General features: G+C 40.4%; 1 protein-coding gene across 2 annotated transcripts in view; it reads left to right on the top strand.

The window, feature by feature from the left end:
• LOC126095256 (uncharacterized) overlaps positions 1–18,655 on the top strand; it is a 131,627-nt gene that overhangs the window by 85,219 nt on the left and 27,753 nt on the right. For both annotated transcript variants that reach the window (XM_049910009.1, XM_049910010.1), the window contains exon 6: positions 8,893–9,100. In XM_049910009.1, coding sequence (XP_049765966.1) covers positions 8,893–9,100 — 208 coding nt within the window. The remainder of the gene's footprint in view (positions 1–8,892; positions 9,101–18,655) is intronic.

Raw genomic sequence — 18,655 nt, 5'->3', positions numbered from 1 at the left:
CATGCTTCACAGAGACCTTAGTGAATGGTCCTTCCTAATACCCTCAAAGCAACAGTGTCCCTAATTTGTTGTGAAGTCGAGGTGAAGTCTGACTGGCACTTCATAAGATGTGACTGTCTTGGCATGCATCTGTGCATCGCTGCTGTACAACTTGGATTGACGAGCACATGTACCTTCTGCTGACCACTGGCAACATCGACACACTGGAGATCTCTTGCCCCACAGATAGCACAGTTCTGCAGTACGACCACTCGGCCTTCCACAAGTTCCTTGTACACCCTAGCTCAAACTCCGTCAGACGCACAACCGGTTCATGTCCACATTGACGCAGCATGTTGACAGTGCTGCAGATACAGATGGAGCCCTGTATGACAGCAAATTGGTGCTAGTGGCTCTGGAAGTGAACAGCTATTGTGAAGCTTTTTGCAACATTCCACAGCCGATAATGCAGTTCCCTGTTTGTCCACAGCGCTACACATTTGGTCATTGCATTAGCTGTCCTCTTGTAGGGTCCCGTGCGAGTATGGTATGCCTTAGTCACTTACATTGAGGTGTTCCTTTTTCATTTTACAGTAGTGTACATTAGACACTATGTTAACAGCTGTCCCACTGATTTGCTGCCTGAGGTGAAAACTTCCCATGTATGCCAAGAAATGAATGCCTGTCATGACTGGGGCACGTGGACTCCAAGTGAGAGATTACTGGCCAGGTAGCTATTGCTGAGGCTGGATGGTGCCCATGGGGAGAGCCCCCTTCCAGAGTGGGTGGCACCAGGGCCGATCAGCCACAAATGAATTCGATTAAGTTACCTCCCAGTGGTGGCCAAATGACCCCAGTAGTCTCTATGTAAGAACAGTCCTCTTTCAATGCAGAGAGATGAGCCTAAAGAGTTCCCTTCACTTGTTACGCCTTGGGGGGAATGCAGGGCTAAATGGCAAGCAGAACAGTACTTCTTGCAATACTTGGTTTGTACAAGGACTTATGGTGATTTCTTCTTGGCCATAAAGTTCTTGTTCTTTGTGGAGAATGTAGAAAACAAGTTTGTGGAAGTGGCAGCCATCTCTAAAATGAAAAGTGGATCAATTTTGATCAAAATGTCATGCACTGCCCAGTCACGGGCACTGCTCGCTTGTAATGAGCTGGGTAACATACCGGTGACTGTCACTCCCCATAACAGTCTAAATTTAGTCCAGGGCATCTTTTTCCACAGAAACCTGCTCTTACAATCTGATTGTGAGCTACTTGCCAACTTGAAGTGATGGGGTGTACACTTTGTCCATCGTGTACATAGGGGGTCAAAGGACAATGGGATTGCTACTGGTGCCTTCATCTTGGCCTTTGAGGGTGATTGACTGTCTGAAAAGGTCAAGGTAATGGTATACCAGTGCAATATGAAACTATGTTTGAGCACTTGTTTTCATGCTGCAACGCAAGTGCTAGCTGTAGAGATTGTAGACAAGGACTGCATGTGAATGTTCGCCGTGCACCTCCCCCCCCCCCCCCCCCCCCCCATCTGTGTCAACTGTGAAAAGCGCCATTCTCCCTGCTCACCAGATTGTACTGTTTTCCAGAGAGAAAAGAAATATGAGAATACAACTCTCTGGACAAACTCAATTACTAAGAGGCCAAGAAGAAATGCAAGCTGTTGTACCCAACATGTCAAACAGTGTCATATGCTACTGCTACAGCAAGGTCGCCCCTTTTGGTGATAGCACTCTCGCTTGTTACACCTCCTATAGTGGGCCCTAATGGCTGCTCAGTCATGCCTGCCCCCTCCAACCCCCCATCCCCCCATTGTTACGGCTCCCCTCTTGCTGCTTCCCCCACACCTACTTTGGGGACATTGGTCCCTACATACCAGCCGGAGACAAGTCCCCTTCCTCTAGCTTCTCTCACCAGGAAGGGGTCCCTCAGGACACTTTCTTTCAAGGAAAGCCTACAACCGGACACCAGCTAGTGGCTGCTGGTGCAAGGCTCTGCAATCATCATATTTACCTGAAACTGGTTCAGGAAGCCCTTGCAGTTATCAAAATTCTCTAAGGAGAGGAAAGACAAGAGAAAAGACCTCCAAGAAGGACATTCCAGTGGCCCCCATGCTACCAGATCTGCTTTTCCACTACTGTGGCTGAGGCAGAGATTCCGGCGGCCCCTGAGGCCCCAGTTTGCACCCAAAACCTCTATATATTGATGGCATAAGCCCTCAACCAGGGGTGGCAGTTGACCCTAAGGCATAACATGCCCTCTTGGTCACTTCATGGCCTCACTGTACATTAACAACATTATTCTTCAGTGGAATTGTAGCAGTTTTTCCACCAGGTGGCTGAGCTACAACATCTTTTAAGCACTTCACCTGCCTTCTGCTTTGCCCTTCAGGAGACTTGGTTTCCAGCAACGTGTACCCCAGCCTTTCATGGATACTGGGGATATTACAAGAATAGTGCTGCCTATGTCAGGGTGCCAAGTGGAGTTTGCACATATGGTCTGTACACTCTATATAGCGAACTCGTGCCTCTTAATATATCGTTGCAGGTTGTGGCTGCTTGCGTACGGAAATTTCGCGATGTAAACATTTGCATTGTTTACCTCCCTTCCAATGGTGAAGTGTCTCAGAACATACTGTTTGCTTTGGTTTCTCAGTCCCCCCCCCCTCCCCTCCCCATACCTTTCCTAATCTTGGGTGATTTCAGTGCACATAATCCTTTGTGGGGTAGAACCATGGTCATGGCCATGGTAAAGACCTCAAAAATTTACTGGCACAACTTATCCTTTGCATTTTAAATACTGCCCCCCCTCCCACACACACACACACACACACACACACACACACACACACAGAACTTTGGCCATCGACCTTTCCATTTGCAGCCTGTGTCATCTCCCATCCATCCACTGGAGGATCCACAATGACCTTTGTGGTAGTGACCACTTCCCGATCTTCCTGTCCCTCCACCAGTGTCACTCCCCTAAACACATGCCTAGGTGGGCTCTCAACAGTGCTGACTGGGATGCTTTCACTTCTGCTGTCAACCTTGACTCCCCACTGCATGGAGATATCGATGAGGCAGTCCAGAATACAACTACAGCTATTCTTTCGGCAGCTGATTTGGCAGTCCCCTATTCCTCGGACCCATGTCGATGGCAGGCAGTACCTTACTGGTCCTTGGAAATAGCAGAGGCCATTCGAGATCTTAGGTGGGCTCTCCAATACCATAAGTAACACCCATCAATGGAGCACCTCATCGCTTGTAAGCAGCTCCGTGCCTTTGTCTGCCACCTAATATAAAGACAGAAGTGAGAATGCTGGGAACAGTACATTTCAACCATCAGATCACTTACCTCTCCTTCTCAGGTTTGGGCGAAGATCAGATGTTTCTAGGGATACCAGACACCTGTAGGTGTACCTGGTATTACCTTGAATGACACTGGCACTGTCTACACTTAGCCAGGCACTGTCAATGAAATTTTGCTCTGCTATGCTCAAGCCTCAGTGACAAAATTATCAACCTGCCATTTGTGTCCTAAAAATGCAGGTGGAATGAAAGCAATTATCTTCTACTATACACAACCTGGAGCCATATAGTGCTCCATTCATTGAGTGGGAATTTGTCGGTGTCCTAGCCCACTGCCCTGATTACAGCCCAGGGCCAGACTACATCCACAATCAAATGATCAAACACCTACCAGTGGATTGTCAGCATAATATCTTTGCCATCTTTAACCGCATCTGGAGTGAGGGGAAGTTCCCATTGCAATGTCAAGAAAGCATTATTGTCCCAGTACTGAAACCAGGTAAGCACCCTCTATAGATGGACAGTTATTGCCCAATAAGTCTCACCAATGTTCTCTGTAAGTTGTTTGAATGCATGGTCAGCTGGCGGTTATGGTGGCACATTGAGTCTCGCAGTCTTCTCGCTCCATTCCGCCAAGGCCATTCCGCTACTGATAATCTTGTTTGCCTGGAGTCTGTGATCTGAACAGCTTTTGCCTGACGTCAATGCCTCATAGCCCTCTTCTTCGACCTGCAGAGGGCTTCTGACCACTTGGGCACACCACATCCTTACTACCTTACATGAGTAAGATATCTGTGATCTGCTCCCAACTTTCATCCAGAACTTCCTGTGGCACCATATGTTCCGGGTTTGAGCTGGTGCTTCGCACAGTACCCACCATATCCAAGAGAATGGGCTCCCACAGGGCTCTATGCTAAGTGCCCCTCTGTTTCTAGTAGCCATCAATGGTTTAGCGGCAGCTGTGGGGTCCTCAGCCTCACCCTCCTCGTATGCTGATGACTTGTGCCTGTAGTATTGCTTCTCTGGTGTGGATTTCACTGAGCATCGACTGCAAGGTGCCGTACAAAATATGCAGGCGTGGGCCGTCACCCATGGCATATCGTTAACCCAAAACTGCCAACATCATACCGTTCACCCACAACCAGAATTTTACCTCGACGAACAACTACTCAGTGTGATGGAGACTTATCATTTTTTTTGGACTGCTCTTCGATTCTCTCTTGAAATGGATTGCCCATCTTCGCCAGCTTAAGCAAAAGTGCTGGCAGCACCTTAATACACTTTGTTGCCTCAGTAACACCAACTGGGGTGCAGATCACACTACTCTTGTGCAGCTTTACAAAGCCCTGATACATTCTTGCCTTGATTATGGGAGTCTGGGATACGGTTTGGCATCACCCTCAGCATCTGATACACACCACTTCACGATTCAACTTGTGATGGGAGCCTATCGAACTAGCTCTGTGAACAGCTTACTCATGGAGGCTGGGGTCCCTGCAGACACCAAAAACAGCTTGCCAATTATGCTACTCTTGTTCACAGCTCCACTAAGCATCCAAATTGCCATCTCCTCATTCCATACACAGTAATCTATCTACTGCAATGATGGCCCCGATCAGAGATTGCGATCGCAATCTGCATGCGGTCTATACTCTCTGAGCTTCAGTTGTTTCCTGTTCCACCTCTCCTCTGGACCCACTGCCGCACACGTTGATGGTGTGTCCGTTGGCCACAGCTGTTCATCTCAAGGCCCTCCAACACCAATTTTACTCCATCCTTGTTGCATCCCAGGGCTCAGAAGCAGCCTACACTGATGGCTCAAGGGTTGCTGGTCATAAAGGCTTTGCTTATAATGTAGGACATACTGTCTGCTCTCCTTGCCGGATGGCTGTAGTGTTTTCAGTGCAGATTTGTTAGCCATTTCTCATGCTCTTGAGTATATCCATTCCTGCAGTGGTGGGTCCTTTCTCATCTGCAGTGGCTCCTTGAACAGTTTGCAAGTGCCTGACAAGTGCTACTCTCACCATCCCTTGGTCATTGCTATCCAGGATTCCCTCTATGCCCTTGAATAGTGTGACCGCTCAGTGACCTGTGTCTGGACCCTGGGCCATGTGGGGATCCCAGGGAATGAACTTGCTGATAGCCTGGTGGCCAAACTGGTTACCAATAAACCAACACTTGAGGTTGGTATTCCGGAAACAGGCCTCCGATTGGTATTATGCTGTCAGGTTTTAGGTGCCTGGAAAAAGGAATGTCTCACTCTGATTTCACCAAATAAACTGTGAGTGGTAAAGGAGGCTACAAATCCTTGGAGGTCCTCCATGCAGGCATCTCACCAGGACTCTACCGTCCTTTGCTGTCTCCACATTGGCCGTACTTGACCAACTCATGGTCATCTGATCTGAAGCAAGGACCCATCACACTATTGTTGTGGCTCCTGTATCCTGGTGATCCTACTCTTCTTCCACCCCTTCAAGTTGGTCTGTTAGACTTGTTTATCTTTTGTCCCTCTGTGCTTCTCATGCCCTGTCCGTGTTGCTCGTCTTTCCAAGGCAATCGCAGAGTAGAGTACTTCTGGTAAGTGGTGGGGGCTGGGGAATGTATGTCCCATCATTGCACAGTGCTTTCCAGGGCTTCGAGCTGGCCCATAGGTTGGACACGTTGCTTGCCTTTCTTACTCTTTCTCCCTTTCTTATTTTTGTCCCTTATCTCATCTTTGCTGACATCGGTAGACCTTGGAGTTTACTTCCCCTGGGTTTTGTGTGGTAGGCTATCTCTGATGTGCAGTCGTATAAACCTGTCTGTTCAAGAACAAAGGACTGATGACCTAGTAGCTTGGTCCCTTTAACCATCCAACCATCCAACCAACCAACCAACTAACCCTCTATTTTGCTTTTATTTCTGTTTTGTATTCTTTGACATACACTAAGCTTTTGTATGTAAATTTACCTGAGAGTGTACCCAACATATAACAGAAAGAACCTTCTACGAGAGAGTACCATAGCAGATGGGAAGTGGCCATAGAGATTAATTTTATTTAGGTTATTAGATCTCCATGTCATGTGACACCCTTTTCCATTTTGAAAGTATGTGGCTATGAGGTGTTTTTTGCACTGGAGAGTCACATGAATAGCTGCCTGTAGTTGAGTCAAATTATTGAGGGGTGTGGGTACTTGCTGAATGTGCTCTAGAATTGATGAGTGAATTTCCATCGCTTGTAATAGTCACTGATTTATTGATCATTCAAAGATCTGTTCTTTATGTCTGATAACCACAACTTGTTGATAGCCATTTGTGTAGGTTAGTACTATCCTGGTATGGTTTTGCATCATGATGGCCTCCATTAATTGTGGCATATTTCCTGGTACCACATTTGCTTGAAAGGCCATGGAGGTTCTCCTTAGACTCTTCATTCAGATAGGCTGGCATTCTGTGGTAAAGATAAGCAGGTCCTGTGGCTTATATTAAATTATAGACAAGGTGGAGTGAAGTTCCCACTCAGAGGAGGACTGTTATATACTTCATCCTTGTTGTAAATGAATATCTCGAATCCTTGCAGAAGAAAAAATTAAAGATATTCAGAAATAGGCCATTAAAACAAAGCATAGCCAAATTAAACATTACTTGTGATTGTGGCAACAGCTGTAGTTGAGGTGGCTTAAGAAGATCGCTGGTTGCCAGCTTTCAACTGTGAAGTGAAAACAGCTGCAGGTGAAAACTGTAGCTGTTTGCAGAGCTGTGACAACACTGAGCTATTGCCATGGAGACATTTGCAAAATTTTTCGAAGATTAGATGGGTAGATCACATAACTAATGAGGAGGTATTAAAGAGAATTGGAGAGAAGAGAAATTTGTGGCACAACTTGACTAGAAGAAAGGATCAGTTGGTAGGACATATTCTGAGGCATCAGGGGATCACCAATTTAGTGTTGGAGGGCAGCAGGGAGGGTAAAAATCATAGAGGGAAACCAAGAGATGAATACACTAAACTGATTCAGAAGGATGTAGGTTGCAGTAGGTACTGGGAGATGACGAACCTTGCACAGGATAGAGTAGCATGGAGAGCTGCGTCAAACCAGTCTCTAGACTGAAGACCACAACAACAACAGCAACAAGGTTAAATTATTTGTTGAGATAGGCTCGTGAAGCTGCCGCACCCAGCCCACTGTGACTGTCAGGGATCAACTTATGCCAACTTAATTACCGATCAAGAACATTGTGATACTACACAAAGTTACTGATTTTATTATGCCATGACAAATTCCAATGCTAGCAATCTCATTCTCATCAAAGTATGTTCCACAATACATTAGTTGTAACATACTGTCATATTAGGTATAACTTAATAATCAACTGTTCTATAACCAAGGAAGAACTATTTCATGGGTCATGTGTGTGTGTGTGTGTGTGTGTGTGTGTGTGTGTGTTCTACTTCAGAAGGAGGTCTTTTGGCCCACAGCTTAAATGTTTAGCAGTCTTTCTGTTGTGCCTGTCGACGACTCCATGTCTCCTCTACAGGGCAAGTAGTGATCAATCTTTTTCATAATATTGAAGAACTATTTCACATTTTGTGTAAGTTCGTATTGTGGACTGAAAAATTTCTGTTAAAATTGAGAAAATGACATCACCTGAAAGGGTTTTGAGAGAACAAAATAAAATTTCTTCCAGAGATCCTCATTTAAGTTCCCTGAGCAATTGTTTTACACTTTCATGCTATGTGTGCTACACTGATCTTTCACCATCCTAGCAGCGTATCTCTCAATTTGTTTGATGTTTGTGTATTGTATGTCTGTTTGATGTGAGCTCAAAATGCCGGAGCAGTACTCTAAAATATATCACACTAGACTCTTGTTTGTGTATTCCTTTGCGGGCTTTCCACCAGAGTTCTTCAAACACATCCAAGTCTTTCATTCTCCTCTACCGATGCCATGTGTTCTTTCCATTCAATGTAGCTTCATAATATTATTCTTAAACATTTTAACATTGTGATAGGGCTCCAAAAGTTTATGCTTATCTTGAAATGAGAGATTACATGGTTCTTTCTTTTTGTTGTGATCTTTAGCTTATTATGGTCATTATTCCAGTTTCATTTATAATAATTTTCATTCTATCAAAACTAGACATATTCATCCTCAGGGAGTCTCTGCGATCATTACTTGTGCAAAACTGTTCAAATTCAGTCTCCAGATGGCTTTCCTTTATTTTCACTTGGTCATTTGTGCCAGCTGTCTGTCTTCAGATCTATTACAAACAATTTTTTAAATAACAATTTGTTCAGATTAAAAATGGTTTAAGATTTATGATTAGAAAGCTTCAAAATTCTTCTATAGAACTATTTCTTCAGAATTTTGAAGCTTTCTGAACAGAAATCTTACCATTTGTAATTTGAACCAATTGTAATTTAAAAAATTGTTTGTAATAGATGTGAAAATGGACAGAAGGCCTGAATCTGTTCATCTGGAAATAAAGGAAAGCAATCTGGAGACTGAATTTGGACAGTATTGCAATTTTCTTTCTGTTTAGTTTTCTTTATTATTGCACTTTAAATTTAGCAATATCTGTTTTTGTTCAACAAAATAAAAGATACACTTCACATTTACAGCTGTCATAGGTGTGCGGCAGAGAAATGCTGTTGCAGTTTATTTGAACAATGCCTGCAGACGTGATTTGAATCTTGTGCAACTTCATACATATAAAATTTGTGAGAATGAGAGACCATTATCAGGCTTGGACCTTGATACTTCTAAACCAGGGCACTTTTGTAGCTCTCACAGTGACAGGACAATTAAAGTCTGGGATCCTACACGCAGGTAAAATGATGTTATATTATTGATATACAGAGGTCATAATTTCTAATTTAAGTTATATTCATTTTATCACAGATCTTATTATATTTGACTTTGTTGTTGTTATTCCAACAATAAGCATAAATTTTCAAATATGACATCACTGATTTGGCATATCTGAGCCAGTTGTTGTAGGATCACATAATATTCAGTTGGAGAGGAATCAGTCCTTTCCTGCAGTCAGCTACCTTTTTATTCAAAAATTTACTAATCTGCCTGCATTTCCCTTATAAAACAGCTTTCCGTCCTTGGTTAATGACGGAAACCATTAATTATACAGAGGGATCCAGAAAAAATCAGACTTTCTTTGATAGTCAATATTAATGGAACAAAGTGACATAACATTACAATTCTGGCATGGGGGGAAGGTTATTTTGTGTGTTCAAAGTGGCCCAGTCAAACAATATCTCGGTGGGTTGGTCTCTCACTATCCCTTAAACAATCTGTCCAACTACATGGTAGGTTTCAAGTTGTCTCCCCTTCACTTTGCGATGGTAGATACTGGTTTAACTGACAAAAGAACCGTTTATGAAAATTTGACTAAATACCTATCACGTAAAGGTAGTAGCTGAAAGTTAATGAAACTATTGAGCGTTTGGAATTCTTGCATGAGTCATTTGAAAAAAATGTCAAAAATTTCCTTCTAGTTGTTTTATTGTTTTTAAAACTAGGAAAATGCCTGTCAAGTCCTTATTTAATTTCCCAATATCAGTTATGCAATGTTACTGAGTGCTTCTATACTTGCAGTATTTCTAATGTCAGCCAATGAGATTACCACAAATAATTTAGACTAAAAATCTCATAATGCCAAAACTAAATAAAATTTAATGAAAACAAAATATGTTTCCTTTCCACAAAATAAATTACTAATAAATTTAAAGCTCAACTCCTCTTCTGGCTGCCTTTTACAAAATGAAGCTCACTCTGACACAAGTCACAAATTCCTCTATTGCATAACAACTTTCTGATGCATACATTTATATAGTTTTAATAAAATATCACATTCTCACTTTACGTACGAGTATGTCCTGTATCCACTCTCTGTCTGTCCAAAACACTAACACAATGATAACATGATGAAATAATAATTTCCAAAACCGCTTTTTATTACATCAGAAATCTGTGATAATGAAACTATAGGTGAATACCTTATAATACCTAACTTAGTTTGACCGTGCCAGCATGGTTATAACGTATTTTAGGTAAAATTTATATCTCCAAAAGTATGGAAGTAACTGATGTGAAATTTTAACGGTATGGTTGTGTTATCCATAGAATTTTGGTATACTGAGTGTGAAAAAGATCGATTCATATTTAATAGTACTTCAGAAAATTTTTTGAAGATTAGATGGGTAGATCACATAACTAATGAGGAGGTATTGAAGAGAATTGGAGAAAAGAGAAATTTGTGGCACAACTTGACTAGAAGAAGGGATCGGTTGGTAGGGCATATCCTGAGGCATCAGGCGATCACCAATTTAGTATTGGAGGGCAGCATGGAGGGTAAAAATGGTAGAGGAAGACCAAGAGATGAATACACTAAACAGAGTCAGAAGGATGTAGGTCGCAGTAGGTACTGGGAGATGATGAACCTTGTGCAGGATAGAGTAACATGGAGAGCTGCATCAAACCAGTCTCTGGACTGAAGACCACAACAACAATAGCAACAACATTAAATTATTTGTTGAGATAGGCTCGTGAAGCTGCCGCACCCAGCCCACTGTGACTGTCAGGGATCAGTTTATGCCAACTGAATTACTGATCAAGAACATTGTGGTACTACACAGAGTTATTGATTTTATTATGCCATGACAAATTCCATTGCTAGCAATCTCATTCTCATCAAAGTATGCTCCACAATACATTAGTTGTAACATACTGTCGTATTAGGTATAACTTAATAATCAACTGTCCTATAACCAAGGAAGAACTATTTCATGGGTCATGTGTGTCATTTGTGTGTGTGTGTGTGTGTGTGTGTGTGTGTGTGTGTGTGTGTGTGTGTGTGTTTTCTACTTCAGAAGGAGGTCTTTTGGCCCAAAGCTTAAATGTTTAGCAGTCTTTCTGTTGTGCCTGTCGATGACTTCATGTCTCTTCTATATGGCAAGTAGTGATCAATCTTTTTCATAATATTGAAGAATTATTTCACATTTTGTGTAAGTTCCTGTTGTGGAGTATGTCCTGTATCCACTCTCTCAGTCTGTCCAAAACACTAACACAATGATAACACGATGAAATAATAATTTCCAAAACCGCTTTTTATTACGTCAGAAATCTGTGATAATGAAACTATAGATGAATACCTTATAATACCTAACTTAGTTTGACCATGGTTATTACGTATTTTAGGTAAAATTTATATCTCCAAAAGTATGGAAGTAACTGATGTGAAATTTTAACAGTATGGTTGTGTTAACCATAGAATTTTGGTATACTGAGTGTGAAAAAGATTGATTTATATTTAATAGTACTTCAGATTCATAGAGAGTATGTCAAATGTATTGCACGCACCATTAAGAAAGTAGACGGCTTGCTCGGCCCAGTAGCCAGCGTTAGCTGTGCCGGTGGCAGAACCAGATCTGCTCTCCTCCTTGCTCCACGATAAGTTACACTTTCAACGCAAGATGGAAAGTTGTATGATGTGCTACATTATACATCTCCTATGAACCAAAAACTACTTTCAAGTACATTATTGGTCATATTATGCCAAAATTACCACGACATAATTTTAACTGAACAAACAAAACCACTTACCCACGGATACTTAACAAAATTTTGAATGCCAACCAAGAAGCTTATTGAAAAATGAAAATTTGCTAAAGATTTAACTCGGTTACAGTAATACATGAGTTTTTTGTGGCTTGGACTTGATAGCAATACATTGGAATTATTTACAAAAATTATTACAAAAATGTTTTCTACAAAATTCAGTTTTTTTTTATTCTTTTTAACAAAATGAATACCCATTGACAAAAAATATTATAATTGAAAACTTTGCTCTTTCAAACATCCATCACCTTAAGACTTTACTTTTCCATTTTCGTTGTAAAAAGAAATTTTGTAATGATGAAACCTTTGGTGAGCATTCGTATGAAGACTTTTTTAACAATACATAATCTTCACTATGTAGAGGTGCTATGGAGGGCATCTCTCTTTTATCTAAGTACACTTTCTCACAGACTTCTAAAAAAAAGTGCTATTTTTGGCATCCTTGACTCATTTAACAATAGTATGAGGGGGGAACCATTTCCTATCTTACACCTCTTTTTTTTGTGCAGTTGTGAGCATCTATTTAAAAAATGATATATTTTCAGCACATACTTATCAATGAGACAGTGTGGGAACTTCTTTTCACATTTACTCTTACACCAGTTCCACACCTGGGTATAATCATTACTTTGCTTCCTGCAAAGTAGAATGTTATATATTTTCTTCCAAAATGTGTACTATTTGTTTGTCATAATCAGTACATTTACAAAGACAATTTTTTGGATTTCCTTGTCTTTACATGTCTAGTAATAACATTACTCCACTAAAGTACTATTCAGCATAAATTCTTCTTCAGAAAATAGTGAGCTACCCTTTACTAATCAAAATTAATATGGTACTCTAACTGTCCGTATTCTTGCCCAATTTAAATTCCAAAAGAGTAGTCATTAGAAGGCACTTCAGACTCAAATTCACTAAGCAAGTTACTGCTGAAAACATCTCTCTAACTATAAATCTTTCCAACTTTACTCTCAAATGCTAGTAAACACATTTCTCAACTTTTAGAAAATCTTTACATATTAATGGTAACATCTACTGTTTCATAGCTTTACATAATACGTACAAACACACAATCAATGAAAAGTTACTGAAAGCATTTACAATGACTGCCTTACAATAACTGCCTCAGTTTGCTGTTGTCATGAAATACACAACCTGTTCACCATCATCTCTGCATGTAACCTCTTGACTTTGTACATTGGCGGCTTTGTACATTGGCAAAAAATTTTACATAAACAGGTAGAAGCACATTTCATCACACTTTCATTTTATGCAATCTTATTCTACCAAACTTTTACATACTCTCCTATCCAGTACTTAGTATTTTAGTAAAGCTTTTAGTACTGAAATCTGTTCAAAAATAGTTTGTCAGTAACTCTTATCTCCTACAAAATACTATGTACACTATATACACAAGATAGGGAATAAAGAACAGATGATAGCAAAAGCTCTGAATGAAGAAGAGGTCGGTTGACAGTATAAAAATGAAAAGGAAATAGTATTGCCAACAACTCAGGATGCCTAGTGTTCTTCAAATACCTGATTTTGCAAAGAATGCGCGTCCCCTGAGGCCATTTAGTTACTACTGCCAACATCATCTTCTTGTGTTTACTTCTTTAGGTCAATAACTTCCCTTTCTCCATATTGATTGTACCCCGCGATATCCTCTCTTTTCCTGCAGCAACATATGGGTACATCACATTGCTCACCTGTCGGATATCACTTTCTTTCTGCAAACGGGACTCTTCAAGTGCTCTCCATCTACGGTAATGACAACTTCGTTATTCCCAAAATTTACCTTCCTTTTGTATTTTTTCAAGAAATCTTTCCTAACCAACACTTCCACACTTAACCCAAAAATTATCAGGAATTTGTGGTACAGTTGCTCACCCTGAACCTGTACAGATAACATGATCTCATGAGTTACTGCTTTCTTACTTTTACCTGTGGGTACTACAGTGTTTATTCTGGAGACAGGCAAATAACTATTTCTTTCTAATTAGGAATAGCATCTACAAAAATTTTTGACACTACACATACATCTGAACCACTATCAAGTAAGCAAGGAACATTTTCACCAAAAACTGCAACTCCATTATCAGCTGTCCTAAAAATTCTTCAACAGTTTAAGGATCTGATTCTTCCATTAAATCGTGCACTACATCACGTCTGTCGAATCCTGTACCTGCTGCGGAAATAACACACATATATATTGGGTCATCTTCCTCTTTAATTGGGGCAGCTTTAATTAATCTGTCTACTAGTGACAAGTTAAAACATTTCTCCAAAAATTCACCTTCTCTAATCCTCTCAGATTCTGCAACACTTCCTTCTATGTTGTCAGAATTTTCAAAATAACCCACAACTTCATCTACTTCTGTAGCTGCACCACTATCTAGTGAGCTTTCTTCCATTCTACTTACAGTCCCTGACCCATTTATTAGACGCACTACAGTTTTTAAGCAAATTTTGATTTATGTCTAATGAATTTTTTTTTTCTTTTCTAATACATAAATTGTGATAAAATGATTGTGTGTAGTCTACTTCATAATTAAGGTGATGTAACAAATAAATAAAATGTAATATTTGTTGAAAATATTTTATTTCAATAATTACAACAAAAATTAAAATATTGTGAAAGTGAAAACATTACTTTTAATATCTTGTTGACCCACCTTTTGCAGCTATGAGAGCCTTAATACAATGTGGCATGCTTTCAATGCAGGACTGTACTGTGTCCTGCATTTGTGGATGATGATACCACACGTGGATGATGTCCTGCATTTGTGGATGATCTTCTCTAAGAGCTGTGTTTTTGTTGCGATGACATCTTTTGCCACCTCCCTCTTCATTAGTTCCCATACATTTTGTATGAGGTTCATGTTGGGACTATTACCTGACCAATCTAACAGAGGGATATTTTGTTCCTTCAGAAAGGATTTGACCTACCTGGCTGTGTGATAGGGAGCTCCATCCTGCACAAAAATAAATGGTTCTCTATTTGGGAACCATTCTCTATACTGTGGTATTAACTGTTTTTCCAGGACTTCCTTGTACTGGTCTTGCCTCCTTATGCCTTTAACCACGTAAAGACATCCTGTACCCTTGCCACAGATGACAGACCATATCATCACCTTAGTTGCGTGTTTTACGGTCTGAGTAATACAGTCAGCATGAAATTTTTCTCATGTTCGACAGCGCACATACTGAGATTTGTTAGTTAAAATTTCAAACATGCTTTCATTGCTGAGGAATTCCTGTAAAAATCAAGGAACATAATTAATATGCTACAAATAAATGTTTGTAGGTTATATCATAAATAATAATTTTAAAGTCCACATCCTTATCACACCACTGTTCAGCCCACTTCAGACACTTTGCTTTCATTGTGGCTGTTAACTTTGGTTTTCTGAATGGTCAACCAGCCAACTTTCTGCAAACAGTGCGTTCAGATGCATTCACATTAGCCTCTTCCAGTTGAGATTTTATCTGTTTTGCTGTTGCAAATCTGTTTTCTAGGCAATTCTTTTGAGAAATCTGTCTGACCTTGGAGTGAAAATTGGTTTTCTTCCACATTTATTCTTCCTTCTGGGGCTCAGTTCTTCACCTGAATCAATTTTTTTCTTTACGAGCCTCACGCTAGCTTCTGACATTTCCAACCTTCGAACTAGGGATGTGACCTCAGCATTTTTACGTGGTGAAACGTACCCTCTTTTATCCATTTTTAAAGGTCACAGTTAGTAATATCTGGCTGTTAAACAATCAGTTGTGATGTCGATATTACGAAATTGATAATTAAAGTGAACAGAGTATTATACCAGTTACACGCAAGAACGCCACTGAACAGGTCCTTTCCCTTACACTGTACTTTGCACATTGATACCTACAATAAGTCAAGAATCCAGTGTCACATAGCAACAATAGATACAAAAGTCAACAATGTGAGAAGTGCCCTGAACAACTGTCATAATTTTCCGATTAATCGCATTAAATATACTACTCCACATGTAATTGTTAAAAATAACATTAAAAATGTGTAGTGCATCTAATAATTTGGCCAGGGACTGTACACCTTCTTTGACACCTGAAACTTCTCTATCACTATTAGACAGACTCTACTCTATTCTACCTGAAACTTCATCTGTGGGTATATTTTCCTCCTCTGCTACACTTTCCCCACATACCATGCTTTCTTCCACATTCCCTAAAGGATCCTCTTTAGCTTTGCAGTGCTCAGTTAGACTAAGATCCAGCTCCACAATCTCATCAGGTAACTCCGGTCCCTTGCTAAACATGTTCCTAGATTGACAATTTTCATTTAATCTTTCGTAAAATTCTGCCGTGTTTCCCTGAGAAGTAAATATTTTCACTTCCTCTCTTTCCTCCAGTAGGTTTATAGTACCTGCACCACTACTGTGTTGTTGTGTTAGTTACTGGCTTACAGAGGGCTTTGCTAGCAGATTTAACCTGCCCTTTGGCAGTTTGCAAATGCTAGCACCCTAACAGATTGCTGTTAGTTTTCCTCATTGCCTATTCTGCCATTAACTGTAGCATTCCGTTCATTTGGCTGTCTGGAATGCTGTTCAGCTCTCTCAGCTGACTGCTGATTTTGATAACTGTCATTTCTGTTCCTGTCATAATTTCTGCACTTAGCAAAACCCCCTCATCCTCTGGACCTTCCTCTGTGATAGATCATTTCACACCTATTCTGTTTATGTGCACCTCATTTTGTCTAGTAGGAGCCCTATAATCTTTGTTATTATTTTCCTCGTCTTTCAAAAGACTTTCTACCCTTTCCTGGAGATACTAAAAGGTATCAGATAGATTACATAATGGTAAGACAGAGATTTAGGAACCAGGTTTCAAATTGTAAGACATTTCCAGGGGCAGATGTGGACTCTGACCACAATCTATTGGTTATGAACTGTAGATTAAAACTGAAGAAACTGCAAAAAGGTGGGAATTTAAGGAGATGGGACCTGGATAAACTGACTAAACCAGAGGCTGTACAGAGTTTCAGGGAGACCATAAGGGAACAATTGACAGGAATGGGGCAAAGAAATACAGTAGAAGAAGAATGGGTAGTCTGAGGGATGAAGTAGTGAAGGCAGCAGAGGATCAAGTAGGTAAAAAGACGAGGGCTAGTAGAAATCCTTGGGTAACAGAAGAAATATTGAATTTAATTGATGAAAATAGAAAATATAAAAATGCAGTAAATGAAGCAGGCAAAAAGGAATACAAACGTCTGAAAAATGAGATCAACAGGAAGTGCAAAATGGCTAAGCAGGCATGGGTAGAGGACAAATGTAAGGATGTGGAGGCTTATCTCACTAGGGGTAAGATAGATACTGCCTACAGGAAAATTAAAGAGACCTTTGGAGAAAAGAGAGCCACTTGTATGAATATCAAGAGCTCAGATGGAAACCCAGTTTTAACCAAAGAAGGGAAAGCAGAAAGGTGGAGGGAGTATGTAGAGGGTCTATACAAGGGCGATGTTCTTGATGACAATATTATGGAAATGGAAGAGGATGTAGATGAAGATGAAATGAGAGTTATGATACTGCGTGAAGAGTTTGACAGAGCACTGAAAGACCTGAGTCGAAACAAGGCCCCGGGAGTAGACAACATTCCATTAGAACTATTGACGGCCTTGGGAGAGCCAGTCCTGACAAAACTCTACCATCTGGTGAGCAAGATGTATGAGATAGGCAAAATACTGTCAGACTTCAAGAAGAATATAATAATTCCAATCCCAAAGAAAGCAGGTGTTGACAGATGTGAAAATTACCGAACTATCAGTTTAATAAGTCACAGCTGCAAAATACTAAATCGAATTCTTTACAGACAAGTGGAAAAATCTGTAGAAGCCGACCTCGGGGAAGATCAGTTTGGATTCCGTAGAAATGTTGGAGCACGTGAGGCAATACTGACCCTACGACTTATGTTAGAAGAAAGATTAAGGAAAGGCAAACCTACGTTTCTAGCATTTGTAGACTTAGAGAAAGCTTTTGACAATGTTGACTGGAATACTCTCATTCAAATTTTAAAGGTGGCAGGGGTAAAATACAGGGAGCGAAAGGCTATTTATAATTTGTACAGAAACCAGATGGCAGTTATAAGAGTCGAGGGGCATGAAAGGGAAGCAGTGGTTGGGAAGGGAGTGAGACAGGGTTGTAGCCTCTCCCCGATGTTATTCAATCTGTATATTGAGCAAGCAGTAAAGGAAACAAAAGAAAAATTCGTAGTAGGTATTAAAATCAAGGGAGAAGAAATAAAAACTTTGAGGTTCGCCAATGACATTGTAATTCTGTCAGAGACAGCAAGGAACTTGGAAGAGTAGTTGAATGGAATGGACAGTGTCTTGAAAGGAGGATATAAAATGAACATCAACAAAAGCAAAACGAGGTTAATGGAATGTAGTCGAATTAAGTCAGGTGATGCTGAGGGAATTAGATTAGGAAATGAGACACTTAAAGTAGTAAAGGAGTTTTGCCATTTGGGGAGCAAAATAACTGATGATGGTCGAAGTAGAGAGGATATAAAATGTAGACTGGCAATGGCAAGGAAAGCGTTTCTGAAGAAGAGAAATTTGTTAACATCGAATATAGATTTAAGTGTCAGGAAGTCGTTTCTGAAAGTATTTGTATGGAGTGTAGCCATGTATGAAAGTGAAACATGGACGATAAATAGTTTGGACAAGAAGAGAATAGAAGCTTTCGAAATGTGGTGCTACAGAAAAATGTTGAAGAT

Source organism: Schistocerca cancellata, chromosome 8, assembly GCF_023864275.1.
Source record: "Schistocerca cancellata isolate TAMUIC-IGC-003103 chromosome 8, iqSchCanc2.1, whole genome shotgun sequence".
In the NCBI taxonomy this organism is placed as follows: domain Eukaryota; kingdom Metazoa; phylum Arthropoda; class Insecta; order Orthoptera; family Acrididae; genus Schistocerca; species Schistocerca cancellata.
Note: the sequence above shows the minus strand (reverse complement) of the source record. Positions and strands in the feature narration are given on the sequence as shown.